The sequence below is a fragment of the Telopea speciosissima genome, chromosome 10 (assembly GCF_018873765.1).
Source record: "Telopea speciosissima isolate NSW1024214 ecotype Mountain lineage chromosome 10, Tspe_v1, whole genome shotgun sequence".
NCBI classification, from domain to species: domain Eukaryota; kingdom Viridiplantae; phylum Streptophyta; class Magnoliopsida; order Proteales; family Proteaceae; genus Telopea; species Telopea speciosissima.
In genome coordinates this window covers 10,639,295-10,659,525 of record NC_057925.1, presented here as the reverse complement: position 1 = coordinate 10,659,525, position 20,231 = coordinate 10,639,295, and the positions used below count along the sequence as shown (strand labels likewise).

The 20,231-nt window shown below is 37.7% G+C and overlaps 2 protein-coding genes across 2 annotated transcripts; both read left to right on the top strand.

The window, feature by feature from the left end:
- The first annotated feature begins 3,327 nt into the window (after positions 1–3,327).
- On the top strand, positions 3,328–4,921 carry LOC122643207 (F-box protein At5g49610-like). Its single transcript, XM_043836855.1, has 2 exons — positions 3,328–3,773; positions 4,108–4,921. The coding sequence occupies exons 1-2, from the start codon at positions 3,328–3,330 to the stop codon at positions 4,919–4,921; spliced, it is 1,260 nt and encodes a 419-aa protein (XP_043692790.1).
- A 6,116-nt stretch (positions 4,922–11,037) lies between these two features.
- On the top strand, positions 11,038–13,028 carry LOC122643206 (F-box only protein 6-like). Its single transcript, XM_043836854.1, has 2 exons — positions 11,038–11,423; positions 12,200–13,028. The coding sequence occupies exons 1-2, from the start codon at positions 11,038–11,040 to the stop codon at positions 13,026–13,028; spliced, it is 1,215 nt and encodes a 404-aa protein (XP_043692789.1).
- The last annotated feature ends 7,203 nt before the right edge of the window (positions 13,029–20,231 follow it).

Below are 20,231 nucleotides of genomic sequence, written 5' to 3'. Positions count from 1 at the left end.
GAACAATGTAAGAATCCTGGCAGGATTGGCCAAGATCATGTTGGATTTACTGTAATTAGAATCAAATTTGCATCGTAATTGAAAAATTAAGTGTGATATGGTCCCTAATCTCAATTTTTAAGATCTTTGTTGCAGTAATATATTCTCTGGCTCCACTTTCTTACTTTGTTACATATGTCATGAATTAGATATCAAGAATCCAATATGATCTTATCAAGAACGTCCCTTTGGAAAGAGAGGGACGTTTCTTTTGTTGGATTTTATGTGTCCATGATCAAACCCAAGGCTAATGTCCAGAACAAGACCGATGAGGTAAGGGTGTTAAACGATCCGATTCGATTAGAACTGTTCAATTAAATGGTCTCAATTTTAAAACCATAATAGGTGGCAAATCCAAATGGTCATGTGGCCCAAAACATGGCCACTGCTAAGGGACATTCAGAGAACCTGATTCCAGAAGCAATGGACATACTAGAGACCTTGGTCTCATCTGCATCTCAAACTGAACAGCAAGAGGGGAGGATCTAATTGTAAGTCTTCTGCTGCCTATAAAGCATGAAATCTTTTGATCATCCTACCTGCATGTTTTGCTGAAGTTTGTGAGTTGTAATGGGGCTTTTTCTCCTTATAGTGTACAGTAAATGTTACTTCATAAAAGGCCGAGTATTATGAGGGAAAAAGATCTCTGTCCGGGAGTGTGGCCTACGCCAACACTCCCATGAGTCTATCTCTCTCCTCCCGATGTGAAAAGATACCTCTGCCACCTTGTTTTAAGGAGGAGAGAGATAGACTCATAGGAGTGTTGGTGTAGGCCACACTCCCGCATAGAAAACTGCTTCCCTATGATAAAATACCATCAAAACTTAGATGTTTCTAATTTCATACAACTCGTTCTATAATCACATTGATTTTTAGCCTTATCTATTAAACAAGTAAGCAGAAGACTCTGTTCCTTTATTGGTAATAAAGCCCAAATTGGCAGAACTGTGTTACCTTTTGTTGTGAATATTTTCATTTCCACATGCAATTGAGTTGTGCTCCTAATTGCAAGCTTATTAAGTAACCTGTGTACAGAAAGTATACAGCTTAGGTCCAACAGTATTTTATAACTATACTGCTGAACACAACTTCTAAATGTCCAGTTAACATTGACTGCAATTTTTATTTCCTTTGCAATTTATTATCATTGTTGTGTCACCAGGTTTCTGAGACATGTTTAGATGTTAGACTACAAAATATGTTTGCTCACTGGCTTTACTAATCAGTTGGAAAAGTTGTGGTGACAGGTTTGCTTGGAATTCCAAACTGAAAACCAAGAAGCTTTGATGACATCAGAAAAAGGCAACATAGGATGCCTCCTAGGATGTTCAGAGAACTGCTAAAATTCCTTATCTAACTTCTGAACCATTCCACGGTCCTGAAACTTGGTTAACCTTTTGGGATTGGTGTGTGGTTTGTGTGATATCATAATAAAAATAACATGTTGCTTTTTGTATGCTGGGTGTGTAGGTTTAGTCCCACATCAGGTATGTGATTGTGGTGTCTGTTGTGTATGTCCGTCATTTCATGGTCCTAAAAGTCGGTTAACCTTTTGGGATTGATGTGTGGTTTGTGTGATACCTCTACTAAAAAAAAAAAAACTTCTGAACCCTAGTTCCTTGATCTGGAACTTTGAAAATTTCAAATTAATCTAGTTAGTTTCCAATCCAAACCCTCCATCTAGATTGACACTTTAGTGGATGATGTGAGGGGCACAATGAAGTTGTTGGAAGTTTTCATCCCATAGATCAAAACTTAGCCCGAACTGTTAAGACGGATCGAAACGATCGAAAATACTTGGACCGAACCGAAACGATCCTTATCGGATTGGCTTTGGACTAGGGTATGGTGTTACCGGGTGAAAATCAGACCGCACTGAACCAACCGAAAACCGGACCTAATGAAACTGATAAGAAGTCATTGAGTACAAGACTTCGTTTTACTGATTCAGCCGGCACGGTAACAGACAGTGGTGCTTCTAGGGACTTCTTCCAACGATGAAGAATCGAGGTGGCTTTCACTCACTGCGACCCCACCTACCCCACTGGTTTGGCCCTTCCCACCAACAGGGTGGGTGGCGGTTAACTGCGATGGGTCAGTGCGGGGAGAACTGGGTGGCTATGGTGCTTTGGGTCGGGATGCTTCTGGGGGCGTGATGTTCACTACAGCGGGAGGGGATCGAGATGATAATATTCTGAGGTTGGAACTGAGGGCAATCAAGAGCGCCTTAGAGAAGGCTGTGACCCTGGGCATTGACCAAGTTCAAGTCCGTTCAGACTCCCCAGTCTATCACCGGAGTATTCAAGCTGCCGTGGTATTGCCTTAGTTTGATTGAGGATATTCGTGATCTGCGTGAGCAATTTCGTAATTGCACTTTTGGCCACCATGTTAGAGAGCTCAACCAATGTGCTGACTATTTTTCGAGATTTGTAACCTCATGTCTGGAGATAAATCTAATACAAAGCTCCCTTCATTCCAAAAAAAAAACCCAATCTCAACTCCAAGATTTTATGGTTGAGATTAAATCTAATAACAGAAGAAAACTTACATTCATAGAAATAAATCCTACGCAGACTAAAGAGAGGAATAAATCCTAATAAGTAGGAATTAATTTAACTCCAATAAAATAGGAAGCACCACTAATGTAGGAATTGCAATTGAGAAATTCCACATCCACACGGTTTATCCTCTTCACACCCCCACGCATAGTATCTTTCCTAATTAATGAAGAGTGTTCAGCCTACATTCTACTACCTAATGCGGAACCCTAGTCTAGGAGAATTGTAACTGAATCAGCTGAGTTGGTTCCGGGCTTAATTTAAGTTCCGGATTGAATTTAATTTAAATCGTTGACTGAGTTGGGTCTCCACTTGGTCTGCTACCAATTTCGGGCCAGCATAAAAAAATCCATGATTCTTCAAACCCTATTTACCATAAAAATAAAAAATAAAAAAATAAAAAATAAAAAAAAGAAGATTTTCTACTAGTAGAGTCCTATTAAAACTCATCTTTCCAAAATTTGGAAACGCTAAAATTTTTATGGCAAAATCTTAACCTCTGGTTAGGGAGGTGAATTATCCAAATCCGAAGGTTGAGGATGCTTTTCATTACTATTAGAATATTATCACTAATCCATTATTTCCTCTCCAAGTTCTACAAGGCTAACTAACTACCTATTTAACTTCCAAGCAAACGCACTGATTTAATCTCCAAACTAACTCTTTAAATTTAGAAAACCTGTCTCTTGAGATTGATCTTCTTAGCAATCAAATCTTCCTCTAGTTAATAATGAAGGAAGAAGAAGAACAAGGAGAGTACAGCAGCAACTCACGATCTTCTTCTTCTTCTTCACCAACAATAATATTACGTGGTGAAATCCTGTATGAGATACTAACTTTTGTGGCTCTCGATGATCTTCTCCGGCGATGTAGATGGGTTTCCAGAGATTGGAATGCTCTCACATATGATTCCTCATTCAGATGCCTCCATTATCAGAGAACACCATCAGCTTCTGGTTACTTCATTCAGTATCATATGAAGAATAGATTCCACACCAGCTTTGTCCGCTCTATTAATGCATCCTCTCCATCGTCGTCATCATCATCATCATCATCATCATCATCGATCTCTCTCGATTTTATGCCAGAGATAGACCTTTGGATTAGCACCTCTTCTTATCACGCACAAGGTCTGATTTGCTGCACGAGTACTTTGGACATCATGCGCACAAAGAGGTATTAATGGCTACTTTTATTAATTTGATCTCTTTTGGTGTAAGAATGTTCAATTTCAATTTATGTTCTAGGAGTTATTGTTTAGAATTTGAGTTTTCATGTAACGGTGGTAAAGATTGTTCCATTGTGACCAAGTGGTCACAGGTTCGAGTCAAGAAATAGTCTCTCTACGAAAGCAGTGGTAAGGCTGCTTACATTATGATTTTTGACCCTCCCCATATTCTGCAGTGACAGGAGCCTCGTGCACTTGATACGCCCTTTTTATTCTAGATGTTATTTGTTTTCCTAATTATATATATTTGCATATTTACTAATTCAATTTCATCAGCATCAGGTACTATGTGTGCAAGCCTGCAACGCGGCAATGGACAGAAATTCCAAAACCTACGAATGGTTATGATTATGACTCAGAGAGAATGGGGTTAGTGGTAGTGAAATCAAATCCATTGCATTACAAGATTGTTCGATTCACACCCAGTGACTATAGGGGTGATTTTCAGTATTGTGAGATATTTGATTCCATGAACTGGGCATGGAGGACACATTCGGAATTTAAGTGGTTGCCTTATACTGTTCACTTTGATTTGAAACCGGAAGTTTATATGCATGGTTCTTTACACTGGTTAACTTCTTTTGGTAAAGAAATACAAATATTTGCTTTCGATCTTTATAAAGAGAATTGGAGGTTTATCATGTTGCCTCCTCAATCAGAAGAGGAGGAAGTAGAAGCTATAAATTGGTATGGAATTGACAAAACTTTAGTAAATTGTGATGGGCATCTTGGGGTGATATACACTCATAAGCTTAATCGGATGGATGAAGTTTGGTCATGGATTGAGCTTTGGGTGATGGAGGATTACTTGAAAGCAGAGAAATGGAAAAAGAAATACAGGTTGAGCTTGAAACAACCAGAAGGGAATGTGAGTAGACATGGGTATTCTATATTGGGAATGGACACATTAATGGATAGTATTTTGGTGACGAATTTTGACAAGTTCATTTGGTACAATTGCAGCACTGGAGTTCCAACCAAAGTGATGAACCTTGGAAATCCAATGGAAAGTATTTGTTTAGAGTTTAGTATTCATCCATTTATTTCCGATTATGTACCTTGTAATCTAGGGCCAAAAGAGAATCCAAAAGAATAAAGAAAATTAATCTTAGAGCTGCAGGGTATGAAATAGTAACAGCACAGGAACTTTCTTTTGATGAACTGGATTATATATTTGAGAAAGGCTATCTCTTGTTACCGAGATCTTCTTCGATGTATACATATATATAACAGACCATTTTCAGTTTTAGATCTAACACTACCCTAAGATTGAAGAATCGATATCCTCTACTTCCGCCTACCCGTATTGCCGTGTGCGCCCCAGAGACAGCAGGGCGGGAAAAATACTGCCTTACCCCTGTCCGAGCGTGGGAAAGGCGATATTTTCCTCCTTGTTGTATAGGGCACAAGGCAGTACCAGGTAGGTAGAAGTAGGGGATCCGGATCCAATATTGAAAGGGCTTCTCCGCATATAAATAGTACCCTTATTTCTTCAGCCATTATAGCTGTTGCACTTGAAAATAGACAACTTCAGTTGTTCTTTCATTGGGATCTTTTGGGGAAAGGTTTCATACACGGTGGTGAACCGTGTATGTGAGAAGGTGGGAGTTTCAATGCATTATTTCATGAGTCAATAATTATGACTTTTCCAACATTTTGTGGGAGACCCTCTCATGTACACGGTTTATACGACCGTGTCCAAAACCTTTCCCTGGATCTTTTTATTTATATTAGGATCGAGTTTCCTCTAGTCACGGTCATTGGGTGATTCGTTGATCCAGGAAGATGTCACATGCTTACATTCACTTAGTTGGACGAAATCGTCACATGCCAAGCATAAATCAGTGTGAGAAACTATATATGGTCATTTTATGTAGATTTGAATATATGGACCACTTTTATTCATAGTAAAAACTTAAAACTCATGGGTCTATTTAACAACATTATAGAATTAACTCTTTACCGTAGTTCACATGGCATATGTTGAAGTTAATAGTGATGGCTAGCAAACAAATTGATAAAGGGAATCTTAATGCTTGAGTCGAGCCTAGGGCATGGGTCTCACACCCTAGAGGCGGGTCCCACACGCCTATGGAGGGTTCAGATCTGTCTCCACCCATTCCCATGTGGGTAACAGATCTGAACTCGAGCCAAGGGGACACTGTGTATGCAGATTGTTACTCGGGAAAAGCTGATGGTACTGTTCAAGCAGGCTTTAACGTTCAGGCATATAGATCTCTGTAGAGCAATGGATGTAGAATCCAAAGCAGGAAAAAAGTACTATTTGTCATAAGAAAAAAAAACATGTTTCATTATTTCAAAGATGTAAGTGGTAAACTTGTTCTAATACCTTCATTTACAAATTCTGCTAGTTAGAATGGAATAAGCATAAATAGCAGTTTTGTATTGAAGAAAGGCATGAAAAAATGAAATAATAATTCCCTCTTTCTTGTTCTCTAAGGAGTCTCTGAAACTCGAATTCAGATTTTTTCTTGTTCTGAAAGAAGGGCTCCTTTAGAAAATTGGCATTGGGGACAAATATCTCAAGACAGTTTTTCTTAATCGTTAGGTGTTGATCGTTTCGATCCCCGATGAAATCCTAAGATTTAGTATTTTCTCCCGAAGGTAATTTTATTTACAAACCTTCAGTATGCCTTCGAGTTTGATTTTAATATTAGTATTTCTTCCCATCAACCATCGATGGGGCAATATAGTGGATATCGACAGCATCCTCCCTCACCTTCCCTCCCGAAAATAAGCTGACCCGCGGTCAGTTGGATCCCACGTTTCTTCCTTGCACCATAGGAGATGTGGCAGCTGGACTAGTACGACCAATGGGGGCCACCGGGATTTGGCCGCTGGTGGCCATGAACACCAATCCAAAGAAGATGCTTCGTAAAAACCCAAGGAGTTTCTGGGGTGTTGGAAATTTTCAAAATATTGATGTGGATTTTTAGTCCCACATCGGCTATGAAAGGAAAGTTCATTGGGTTTATATGTGTTAGTAGTTATTATTATCACATGTTATGCTAGAAGAGATTGTACGGTGCACTTGCGGGTGAGGACGGTGATAGTCCGAGCGAGTACGCGTACGCGTGCGTGAGGCGCAATGTGGCGCTTTGATGGTGCAATTTGTACGTCGCAGTATGTCGCCTTAAACTTTTCGGGATCGACGGTGTTTGATCAAAGGGTGCAAATACTGTCTTAAGGACAGAACGACCTCGTTCGACTCAAGCCTTTTCTGTCTTCTCTTTTTTGTATCAAATTTCTAACATGGGGTTTTTTTGTTTTTTTTTCCAGTCTATCACTCTTTTGAGTTTCTAAAGTCTCAACATGGTGTAATGATATCGAAGAATATGCACTTTGAAGAATGATAATATAAATACCAAATACAATTCCCATTCTAAGATCAAGAATGCATTCCAGATAGAGTTTTTCCAAACGATATTTTCATTCTAGATTAGGAATGCATATGAAACACTGCCTTAGGTTTTGTTTACTCCAAGTTGTAGAAAAATATGGAGTCCTTGGATAAAATATTCGATCCGTATGTGTCTGTATCCGGTTAGCACTATCCGAATCCATCAGAAAACTAAACTTAGCTATCCGAAAAGCTATATTTACATGTAAATGGATAAAATATCCGATCCGTATCCATGTCCGTATCCGATTAGCACTATCCGAATCCATCCGATAGCTAATCGGATGCGGATATAGCACTATCCGAACCAAATCCGATCCGTTTACAGCCCTAATTATTATCATATGTAGGACTCTATCACCGTATGAGGTGTTTCAATCCCTTTGAAACTCAATCCTCATATTCGATAGATCTTATCACATTATCACATGTTAACGGTTATCACTAACAGTATCCGTGTAATATATATGTATACATACATTGATGAATGAAATGCAATAACAGAATTTATCACAATAAAATACCCATTAATCAGTTACTTCCCAAATTCTACACCCGCTTAATCTCCAACCACCTAAATTTAGAAAAGCTGTCTTTTGAGATTTTGATTTTCTTAGCAATCAAATCTTTCCGCTAGTTAGCAATGAAGGAAAAAGGAGAAAAAGAAAAAGAAGAAGAAGGAGAGCAATCTTCTTCACCAACAATAATATTACCTGACGAAATCATCTATGAGATATTAACTCATGTGGCTCTCGATGATCTTCTCCGGCGAAGCAGATGGGTTTGCAGAGATTGGAAAGATCTCACATATGACTCCACATTCAAACGCCTCCATTGTCAAAGAACACATCAGTTTCTGGTTACCTCATTCCATATATGACCAAGGAATTCAGAGTCCACTGCACCTTTGTCAGCTCCATTGCATCCTCCTCTTCATCATCGTCGTCATCATCATCATCATCATCATCATCATCATCACCACCACCACAACCACCACCGATATCTCTCGACTTTATGCCAGAGATAGACCTTTGGATTAACACCTCTTCTATTCACAAACAAGGTCTGATTTGCTGGTTTGAGTCTGAAAACAGTTTCTCTGCGAAGGCAGGGGTAAGGCTGCATACATTATGATCCTCCCCAGACCCCGCAGTGACGTGGCGGTTACTCCCTCTTTGTTCTAGGTTTTATTGTTTCCCTTGTATATTGTGCATTTTTACTAATCCAATTTCATCATCAGGTACTATGTATGCAAGCCTCCAACACAGCAATGGACAGAAATTCCAAATCCTAAGAATGATCGTTACGATGAGGAAATGGCCCTAGTGGTAATGAAATCAAATCCGTGACGTCGTGCCCAGCTCTGATACCAAATAGGTACTTGATCAATACGCCAAAAGCTCTAGAGCTGATGAAACGCATTAAATCAAGCCTTTTAACCTATTCCATACTAGGCTGGCCCAATCTAACGCCCATACACTAGACCGGGCCTCATTAGGCACATAACATACAATGTGCATGGCACAAGTTAGACAAAATATTACTAATGTTGTGGAATAAGATGCAAGGGGCTGATGGGGATTCGTGTTTTTATGACTAGTTTTATTCTGTCTTTTTAGGAATTTAAACATAAATTTTAGGCTTTATTGAGATGGAGACTCTTGTAATCATTGACATTATGATATGGTTTTATTTTTCATAGTAAAGTTTGTGGCATTTAATTTGTAGGTAATTACGTATTTTGTGAACATGCCCCTATCACATATATCCATATATTGAATTTCAATGGTTTACAAAAAAAAATAAGGGTTAAATTCACGTATCCCCTAAAATGCACCCAATATTCCTTGTACCCCCTAAAGTTCTGACAATTCCACGTACCACCCCTAAAAATTCCACGTAACACCACTACTTTACCCCCTAAAGCCATTTATGTCCACACCAAGTGTTAAATGCTAAAAAATGATCAAACTACCCTTTCTTCTATCTTTTCTAAAATTTGAAAGACCTAATTGCCATAGCCTATTTACTAAAATTTGAAAAGACCAAAATGCCCTCATCTTCCCCAAATCATCATCTTCTTTTACATGCCCAATACCACCACCACCGTGACTCACCATTAACACCAACACCAAGCATATATACAACAGAAAAAATTAAATCTTGATGAGAACTGGAACCTCCCAAGCCACGATTCAACAAACTTTTAAAGAACCTAAATTAGATCTTGAAAAGAAAATCATGCAATCTAGCGACAACTCAGCCCAGATCTCACAAAAGGACCAAGAAGAAAACAAGATTTACAGACCAAAAATCTACCTACACTTCACATATGACTAGTTGTATGAAATTTCTTCTAATCTTCTCCGTAGATTGCATTAGATCTACATAGTAGACACAGAAAAGGGAAATGAAGCAAAATCTCAGTGAAAAAAAAATTGGTGAGGGATAGGATAGGGGAAATGAAATCTTCCTTTTTCAAGTGATCACCCATGAATCAAAAAGTGATGATTGCGGTGATGACAAACCCTCTGCAAGTGATGAAATTCATAGATCTGATTCTGAGTCTTGAAATTTTCCATTAAAAAGAAAAACAAAAAATCAGATCTTATTCTAAGCTTAGATATCTCTCTCCCTAAAGAAGAAATTTACAAAATTAAGGGAAGGGAGGGGGACTCGGTGGTGGAATTGTTAGAGGTGGAGGAGTTGGAGGTGGACCTTCATGGTGGTGATGGTGTTAATGGTGGGTGGCTGTGGTGGTGGTAGTAGTATTGGGTACGTAAAAGAAGATGATGATTTGGGGAAGATGAGGGCATTTCGGTCTTTTCAAATTTTAACAAATAGATGAGGGCAGTTAGGTCTTTTCAAATTTTAGAAAAGATAGAAGAAAGGGTAGTTTGGTCATTTTATAGCATTTAACACCTAGTGTGGACTTAAATGGCTTTAGGGGGGTAAAGTAGGGGTGGTATTTGGAATTTTCAGGGGTGGCACGTGAAATTGTCAGAACCTTAGGGGGTACGAGGAATATTGGGTGCATTTTAAGGGGTACGCATATTTAACCCAAAAAAAAATGTAATGAATTTCAATTCAAATGTGTTTCGTATGTTATAAAATAGAAAGCTCTTGAAAATTATTTTGGAATTCCAAAGATCGAATCCCCCTTTCACCATGGGATTTGAGTTGGGTAATATTTGGTTGAGGAATTAAAGAATGGAAAAGAACTCGTAGGCAAAAAGAATTAAACAAAAATAACGACCGGGTTAAGAAATCTACAAAATACAATTCCGATTCAATGCATTCCAAATAGAGGTTTCCTTGCCAAACAACATTCTCATTCTAGGTTAAGAATGCATTCTAAGAATACATACCAAATACTGCCTCTGGTTTTGTTTTCTTTTTAAAAAAAAAAACAAAAAATCTCGACCTTAGGTTAACGAGGTGAATTTTCACATTTAAATCCAAGGGTTTCGGTTGCTTTTTCTATACCATTAGAATTTAGAATAGGGAATAGGGAATATTATTTCTACCAACAAAAAAAAGAAAAAGGAATGGGGAATATTATTTTATAAGATTATAGCCCAAACTGCAACTTTAAATCATTAATCCATTACTTCCACTCTCCAAGTTCTACAAAAACACGGAGTCCTTGGTTGACCCAAAATTGAAAGACAACTATAAATCATTAATCCATTACGCATTAATAATCAATTACTTTCTCTCCGAGTTCTACTATTGAGATGAGATTGATCTTCTTAGCAATCAAATCTTCCGCTAGTTAGTTAGCAATAGCAATGAAGGAAAAAGGAGAAGAAGAACAAGGAGAGTACTGCAACTCAACAATAATATTACCTGGTGAAATCCTGTATGAGATATTAACTTATGTGCCTTTCGATGATCTTCTCCGGCGATGCAGATGGGTTTGCAGAGAATGGAATGGTCTCACATATGACTCCACACTCAGACGCCTCCATTGTGAAAGAACACAATCAGTTTCTGGTTACCTCATTGAATATCTTACCAAGAATACCACCTTCCACATCAACTTTGTCCACTCCATTGCATCCTCTCCCTCATCATCCATCTCTCTCGACTTTATGCCGGAGATGAACATTAGGATTAGAGCCTCTACTTATCACGCACAAGGTCTGCTTTGCTGCTTCAGTGAACTCACACACAGGTATTAATTAATTAATTAATTCCTACTTTGTTAATTTTTGCCCTCTCTCTCTCTATCTATCTGTCTCATGTTTACTAAAATTTATTTATCCTTCTCTCATTCTTTTACTCTAGCTCTTTGTAGGGGGTAGGATTTGCACTTTTGTATTGCTTGATTTCTTGGATCGAACTTGTTTGCAGCCTAGGGTTTGAGCAGCCATCGTATTGCTGTGCTCAACTCACAAGCTGTCACATGGATTTCATGCGGATCTAATGGTTGGTAGACAAGCTCAATTAAAAATACAAAAAATTGCTGCTCAACCCAGGATCTCGTCTACCAATCATTGTATCGGCATGAAATTCATGCCGATCCGATCAACCACAGGCCGCAGACGAATTCAATCCTGATTTCTTCAGCTCAGGCCACAAATTCAGTCCGGCAAGCTCTGTTCGTAAACCTTTGGGACCTTTGATGAGGAGGTTTATCCCTATTTAAAATCAAGAATGGATTAGCTAAAACAATGGTCTCATTTTTAGTTAAGAATGCATATACCAAACAAAGTCTAGGGTTATGTTTGGTATGCATTCTAGGTCGATTTTGCATTATTGGATGATTAAAACAACTATTTTTATGATCCGAAAGAGCAAAATCGACTAAGAATGCATACCAAACAATGCCTAAGTATTATTAGTGTATGCATATTTTGTGCATTGAAATTAGGAATTTCATATTCTTTATTTAGTTATATATTTTATATTTTTAATTTAATAATCCAATTAATTTCATCTTATCATCAGGTACTATGTGTGCAAGCCTATGACGCAGCAGTGGACAAAAATTCCAAACCCTACGATTCTCGGTTACGGTGAGGAAATGGCCATAGCAGTAATGAAATCAAATCCTTTGCATTTCAAGATCATTCGATTCTCACAGTGCAGAAACGATTTTCTTTTACAGTATTGTGAGATATTTGATTCGAAGAACTGGGCATGGAGGGTGCATTCAGAATTCGAAAGGTTTCCTTATTTTATTCACTTTGATAATGAAGGTGAGGTTCTTTTACATGGCTCTTTTCACTGGTTAACTTTCATTGATGAACAAGAAATAATATTTGCTTTCGATGTTTATAAAGAGAATTGGAGGCTAATCAAGGTTCCCCCCCGATCACAATTATCATCCTCATCATCATTAGAGGAAGGAGGGGATCAGGAAAAAGTAGCAGAAGCTATGAATTGTGAAGTTCCACTTGAAAAAATATTGGTGAACTGTAAAGGGCATCTTGGGGTGTTATACACACCTAAATTGCCGTGTATGGAGCAATGTCCATGGATTGAGGTATGGGTGATGGAAGATTACTTGGAAGAGACATCCTGGAAAAAGAAATACAGGTTGAGCTTGAAACCACTAGAGCAGATTGTGGGATGGTATTATATACTGGCAGTGGACACAATGGATGATAGTATTACTATTTTGGTGAGGACTTCTGACAAGCTCATTTGGTACAATTGCACCACTGGAGTTCTAACCAAAGTGAAGAACCTTGAAATTCCAACAACTACTACTTCAATTCGTTCTATTCATAAATTTAATTCCGATTCTCTGCCTTGTGATCTAGGTCCAAAATAGAAGAACGTACCCAAAAGAAAAGGGGAGGAAAAAAAAATGATACAAAATAGTTTATCCTGTAACAGCATAGGAACTTCCTTTTGGGGTTTTAGATTATATTTGATAAGGGCTCTTGTTTGCGATACCTTCTTCAATGTATACATATTCAGAGACCACTTTCAGTTTTAGATCTAACTCTACTCTTGCACTTGAAAATATATAACTTCTAACTACTTGTTTCTCGATCTTTCATTTTGGGATCCTTTTGTATGTATTAGGATCGAGTTTTCTCTCAGCCACGGTGAGGTCTTTGATCGGTACGTGTCCATAGGGAATTGCACAGTAGGGTCAGGCTAGAGCATTCATAATTAAGGGGGTCAGATTTTTATGGCCATTGTTGGGGGCGATGATATACACACCACATGTACACACCCGAGAGAATGATGTTGAGGGTATTTTAGGTTATTCCTTAAGTATTTTTTACTCGTATAGGGATTTAGTAAATCTTTTCAAAATCTTACTAGTAAATGTAAAATATGATTGATAACCACCATTTTTGTAAATTTTATTTTTACCCAGTAGATCTAGGCAATTGCCCTTGTTTTTTTTTTTTTGGGGTAAAAAAATAGTTTTGTTCAGATAAACAACATGAATTTATAAGGTTTGCATGGATACAAAGTATCAAAAACCAAGGAATGAAATATGACCAAAGTGCCTCACATAGCATCAACACGGCCTTCTAGACTAGGGGATTAATAACATCAATAGATTCCCTAGAAACAAAGTTGTAAACACAGCCAACAATACAAATGGATATTTGAAAAATATCTTTGGGAGATGAAAAAATCACCAGTGGAGTAGCAATGGTAGCCAAAACCGAATGGATATCCACTTTAATATCATAAATCCTCATTGATCCCAACAATCTAAAATGGGCAATTGTAACTTGAATAAGGCAAAGCAAGGAGCCGATCCCAATGGTTGACTCTGCAACTTCTTAGCTCAAGATAACATCAGGCCAACCTGATCAGCATCTCACTATCCATCCATGACTCTGCACCAAGACCTTCAGATTGCTAGCTCAGCAGATCCAATTACTTGTCCAACAATTAATTAACCACTTGAGACATCGTAACCGAAAAGAGAATCATCCCAAAAGAGGAAGCACTTTCCTTGAAAGACCATGCTGCCTGGTGTCCTAAAAAAAAGGGTTTTCTACTAATAGAATGAATCCTTCAAAACCTTACTTTCCAAAATATCGAAACGCTGCTTAATTTATTATGGAAAAATCTCAACCTTTGGTTAGAGAAGTGAATTTGAATATCTAAATCCGATGGTTGAGGATGCTTTTCAGCACTATTAATTAGAATATTATCACTAATCCATTAATTACTTCTTCTCCAAGTTCTACAGGGGTAACTAACTAACTAACTACCTACTTTATCAAAAACCAAAAAAAACTAACTACCTACTTCTACCAAAACAAAAACCAAAAACACTAACTACCTACTTAAACTAACCTCCAACTAAACGCACCATTTTAATCTCTAAACTCCTAAAAAGCTATCTTTCGAGATTGATCATAGGAATCAAATCTTCCGCTAGTTTATAATGAATTCGAAGGAAGAAGGAGAACACAATCAGTTTCTCGTATAGGAAGGGCAATGGTGCTGACATTTTACAAAGGAACAAAGGACATGAGGTCATCATTTGTATAATGTCAGCACCATTGCCCCTCCCAGAAACTTGAATTATACACCAGCTTTGTCCGCTCCATTGTATCCTCTCCGTCGTCGTCGTCATCGTCTTTATGCCACATTTACACTTTCCGATTAGTACCTCTTCTTATCACGCACAAGGTCTGGTCTGGTTTGCTGCGTGAGTAGTAAAATCAATCAGATCACGGGCACAAAGTGATTTTAATTACTACTTTTATTTGGTTATGGATTGAGGTTTGGGTGATGGAGGATTACTTAAAAGAGACATCCTGGAAAAAGAAATTAAATACAGGTTGAGCTTGAAACGACCAAACGGGAATCTGGGTAGACTTGGGTAGGTATTCTTCAATATTGGCAATGGACACAATGGATCATACATTGAGTATTTTGGTGACGGATTTTGAAGATCCAACTATTTTTTACGAATTTTGTATTCATCCATTTATTTATTTTCGATTATGTACCTTGTGATCTAGGGCCAAAAGAGAATCCAATAGAATAAAGAAAAAATAATCTAGAGCTGCAGGGTATGAAATAGTGGCAGCACATGAACTTTCTTTTGATGAACTGAGTTATATATTTGAGAAAGGCTAGCTCATACATATAAGAGACCACTTTCAGTTTTAGATTTAGCACTACTTTAAGTCTAAGACTGAAATGGCTTCTCCACTTCCCAACACCTTTATTTCTTCAGTCATTGTAGCTCTTGTACTTGAAAATATACAACTTCTGCAGGGGTAAGGCGGTCATTCCGTGCCTTGCTGTGTATTGGCAGTGAGGTCTTGCCGGGCAGCTTGGCAGTAGAGGATCCAAATTGCACGTTGAGTGGGGTATTCATTGATCGAGGACTTCCATCGATGTCCATAGGGAATCGCACACAGTAGGGGTGGTTATGTTCAACCATTTGTAAGTAGTGGGGCAGATTTTTATGACCATTGATGAGGTGGTGATCCTATGGTGAAGAAAAACTTCTTCCTATGTATTATGGGAAAAGGCTGGGTATGCTAGCGGTATACCGTATGCTAGCACCCTATGCATCTCTCACTCTCTTCCTCCCTTTGAGGGATATGAGAGTCTTTTCAAAAAAAAACAAAGAATGGTAAAAAAACAGAAAATGGATGGTACAGGTTTTAAGCGTCTATATTTCAAAACAAAAAAATAAAAAATAAAAAATAAAAAAAGAAGAAAACAAAAAGTGGGCACTATTATCATATAAATTGAGAAATTTTTATTTAAAAACATGCTTATAATTTTGGTATCTGTGCATTGACCTTGACATGAAGGTGAGAAAAATGTAGCCCTTCGGTTCATCTTTACTTTGGTGAAAGAATCAGGCCGATCAGAGTTCAAGAGAGAGATATATGGTCACTTAAGTTTAAGGTCTTAAAAAACGCCAAAAATTGAGAACGTGTTTTAAACGCGTTTGAAACTGAAATGCTTGTCATTTGCCTTTTTTTTCCATATGTTTGGGAAACATACAACAAAATGTGTTTAAAACGGAAAACACATCCATTTTAAACATGTTTATGCTAACAGAGGCCTTTCCCTCTCGTACAAAATCTGTTGGACTTGTGGATGACTTTAATTAATAGTATAAACTTAAACTCATGGGTCATGGCGGTCCAAGTTCTCTAACTTAACTTTTTCCTTCCAGGTGTCACTATGAATTATCATCTTCAAAATACACCTCTATTTAACAACTTTATAGAATTACCTGCCTACCATAATCCACATGGCCTAATTCGTTAGTGATACCCCAATTTGTGGCATTCTCGTCTTGTTCACATGGTATATGTTGAAGTTAATAGTGATGGGGCTAGCAACAAATTGGCAAGGGGCATCCTAATGCTTGAGCCAAGGGAGCACTGTGTGTGCAGATTGTTAGTTGGGAAAAGCTCATGCTACTATTCTAGCAGTCTTAACTTTCAGGCATAGCAGCCTGTGGAGTTTGTTCATACATATCTCTGTAGAGCAATGCACGTGGATTCTACATGAGGGAAAAAAATACTATTTGTCATAAGAAAAAAAGGCCGGCATGTGTTATCCTCGCTCTTTCCCCTTTGGAAAAGAATCCCTTCATGCCTCATGGAGAAGTAAAAATTCTTTCGCTACTATCATTGGTCCAGTTTAATCGAATTAGGGAGAATGTTTTCGACCTACAATAGAGGTGGGAGTTGGTGATGACATAATCGTCCAATCACTAAGTCCCATAATGAGTAGCGAAGAATCTTTCTGTCCCATGGCTGAAGAAAAACTTATTAAACCATAATTTCCAATACCTTATCAAAAATTTATGGCAGTTAGAATTCAAAAACGCTTTGGAACCTTCTAAATCCCAAATGGAACTGGAGCACGTCATATTCAAACTCAACCCAATATGATACAATAGAGGTCTAACTCTAACCACTCATTTAGCGTCACAAGCTCAACTTTTTTATGGTAAAATCTTTTTTTTTTTTTTTTTAAGAATCTCAACTCATTAGAATATTATCACATTCTAGTCTAGGGTTGTCCATCTGGGAAAATTATCACCTGCAGTTCTCTTTCCGGTACACTTCCCTAGTGCCTCTAATAAGAGTGGGGTGAACTCCATCCGGGCAATGTGTTCGGGCAGGGGGGAAGGTGGTCATTGTCGCCCCCCTAAGAGAGGAATTGTAGGAACTGTATCGGGCAGGGAACCGCAGGGGATAAAGATTAGTCCATCGGTCAGTTTGGATCCGTTTTGACGTGAGAATGAGTGAGTCCTAAAGATGATCCAATAAGGGTGCATAGGTTTAGTTTTGGTTTCTCGATCTTATCGACTTGGTTTCAGTTTATCATGTAAATGATAGAATAAAACACGCAGAATATTCATGGAGATCAATGAGCATACAAGATCACAGTGGTGTTCTTGACATACCTGGATCCGTGGTTGTGGAAGCCAAACTCTTGACGATCTCTGTCGCACATGAACTGTTGGTCTGGTCTGCCCTCTTCCACTCAACTTTAGATTTTCTCAGAGTGGTCACTTAATGGGTCAGTGACAACTATTTATAGTGGTGAGGGCAGGGACCAACCCTGCATAGAAACTAGGGTTTCCTTCCCATTAAGGAAACAATACTTTAGGTCCACACATAGTAACTGGACTCATACCATTAAGGCAGCTCCCATCAACACAACTAAATCGGTTTTAATAAAATAAAAGTGGACTATGCCAGCCCACCTTATGGAAATCTTACAATCTCCCACTTGGGCTGCATATGTCACAAGTTTTGATTTTGAAATCCTTTTAAAACGACTCTCTGATTTAGACAAACTGATTGTGGCCACAAAAGATAATGTTGACTGGAGTATATCTTAAACTTGATGCCTTGGTCCGAATGAAACTACAAACACCCAACAGTGCAGATCATCACATCTAAAGAGACATGGGACCTAACACGTCAAAGTGCTTATGGTCTCATCGACTTCGGTTGTACAGTATGAGAGTGGTATGGAAAATGCATGATATAATGATCAACATGCCAATTTCCAAATTGGTCCAGGCTCGGAAACCGAATGAGCCGCATGAGACAAAAGCTGGAGGTCTCACTTACCATAAGCATCGCCCAAACGCAAACACTTCATATAAGGAAGCTCGTTGAGACTGGGTCCAAATGTCCCAACATACTAGTTCACGTCCTCGAAACCGAATGAGGCTCTTTTAGTGAACAAAATATATGCGTGTATTTACTGAAGGCCTCAAATACCATAGGAGACAAATACACCACATAGCCTCAAATATCTGAATGAGGCAAATAACCTAGTATACACAATAGAATCTGTATGCATTTACTTAGTAACTAGATGTGCGTGTATTGACTGGAACCTCGTATACCAAATGAAGTAAATACACCACATATGACCTCAATTAATTCTCTATGAGGCGATTAATCAAGTGTACATATACACATAAACAAATGGTCATAATAAAGATGCATGTATATTCTCGAGAATAACATGTCACGTAAAGACAAGAATCTGAAATCAGTTGCAACTGTATATATAAGCAAAACTCCCACTAATAAAATGCATCAAAAGAACTAACAAGTTCCATATTACTGATATACTCCAAAAAACTTTTGGAGTTAAATCCTTAGTGAGAGAATCAACAAGCATACTATCTGTAGTAATGCACCAAACTGAGTTTTATGACTCACAAACTTTCTCTCTAACAAGAAAGCATAAATATCAAATTTTGAGTTAAAATTCCTCAGTCATAGAGTCTCAACAGTGACATCACAATAGGTCACAAAACTCTGCTTGCATAGAGAAAAGCAGTCGGTGTCCGTAAGACACCCTCTTAACATATAGCACCATCTGTCATCTTGGCAGTTACCTAATGTGCTACTCCAAAATTATAAAATAAGCAATATCAATCCATATGTATTCTTGAGTTTACATTAAACTACCAACATTAGATGCACAAAGAGTATTATTCAACTGAATTCACTGAGTATTGGTAAATCTGTTTTCTTTCACAAGAAATCTTTTTGAAACAAACCAAGAATATGTATAGTTCTATTACGATGAATGTTAATGCCTAAACATAAGAGACTTCACCAAGATCTTTTTTACCAAACAAGAAATCTGTTTTAAACAAACCAAGAATATGTATAGTTCTATTACAGTGAATCTTAATGCCTAAACATAAGAGGCTTCACCTAGATCTTTTTTACCAAAATGATTAATACTGTTTTATCTAAAGTAAAATGATAATATTCTTGCTGGCAGCAAGAATATTATCACTATAAAATATAAGAAAATATTATCTAACTCCCACTGATCCTCAGATAAATATTGTCAAACTAAGACAAGAATAACTGAATAATGTACCATACAAAAAATGTATTGAACATTTTATCTCCATTTAGCTCAACTTGTATGTCATGATTTATAATATCTATTTACAGAACACACTCACACTATTATAAGAACTGGGTGTAAGCAAAACAAAATCCATGTAAGTGTTCTTTAAAGCTCATCATAAACAATGAATCTTCTGTTTACAGGTGTAATGAGTTTCTGTTCCTTAGCATTCTCAATCAGAATGTTACTTTTCTAGATGGTCATATCCATAATGTATATCATGACTGTCAAACATAACCGATTTGACTCCTCCTACATTTTATAAAGACATTTATGTTCAATGGAACTGTCAGCCAAAGGCTGGGGAGGTTTGTCAACTTTAAAATGGTAAAATCCATACTCACTGTAGCCACATAAAATATTAAAGAATCATTTCCATCCCTTAAATTGGAACCATTCAAGATTTTGATAGAAGATAATTGGGAACTTAAAGCTAGTAAACATGATCATACAAAATTTACCAAAACATACAATATGCAATAACTAAAAGCATATCAATATCCCAATAATATAACTGAAAACTGATTAATTTGGGCTTATTAATCAGATTTATCCCAGTTTTATTTTCAGTAACTGTAGAAAAACATAAACTGGGGAAAGATCTGACGTCGTCGGGGTC

What these genes read in the sequence shown, in the direction of transcription:
- LOC122643207 (XM_043836855.1), top strand. Translation starts at nt 3,328, where the DNA reads ATGAAGGAAGAAGAAGAACAAGGAGAGTACAGCAGCAACTCACGATCT. An exon ending in GACATCATGCGCACAAAGAG is followed by an intron (nt 3,774 to 4,107) that starts GTATTAATGGCT and finishes CATCAGCATCAG; the next exon opens with GTACTATGTGTGCAAGCCTG.
- LOC122643206 (XM_043836854.1), top strand. Translation starts at nt 11,038, where the DNA reads ATGAAGGAAAAAGGAGAAGAAGAACAAGGAGAGTACTGCAACTCAACA. An exon ending in TTCAGTGAACTCACACACAG is followed by an intron (nt 11,424 to 12,199) that starts GTATTAATTAAT and finishes TCTTATCATCAG; the next exon opens with GTACTATGTGTGCAAGCCTA.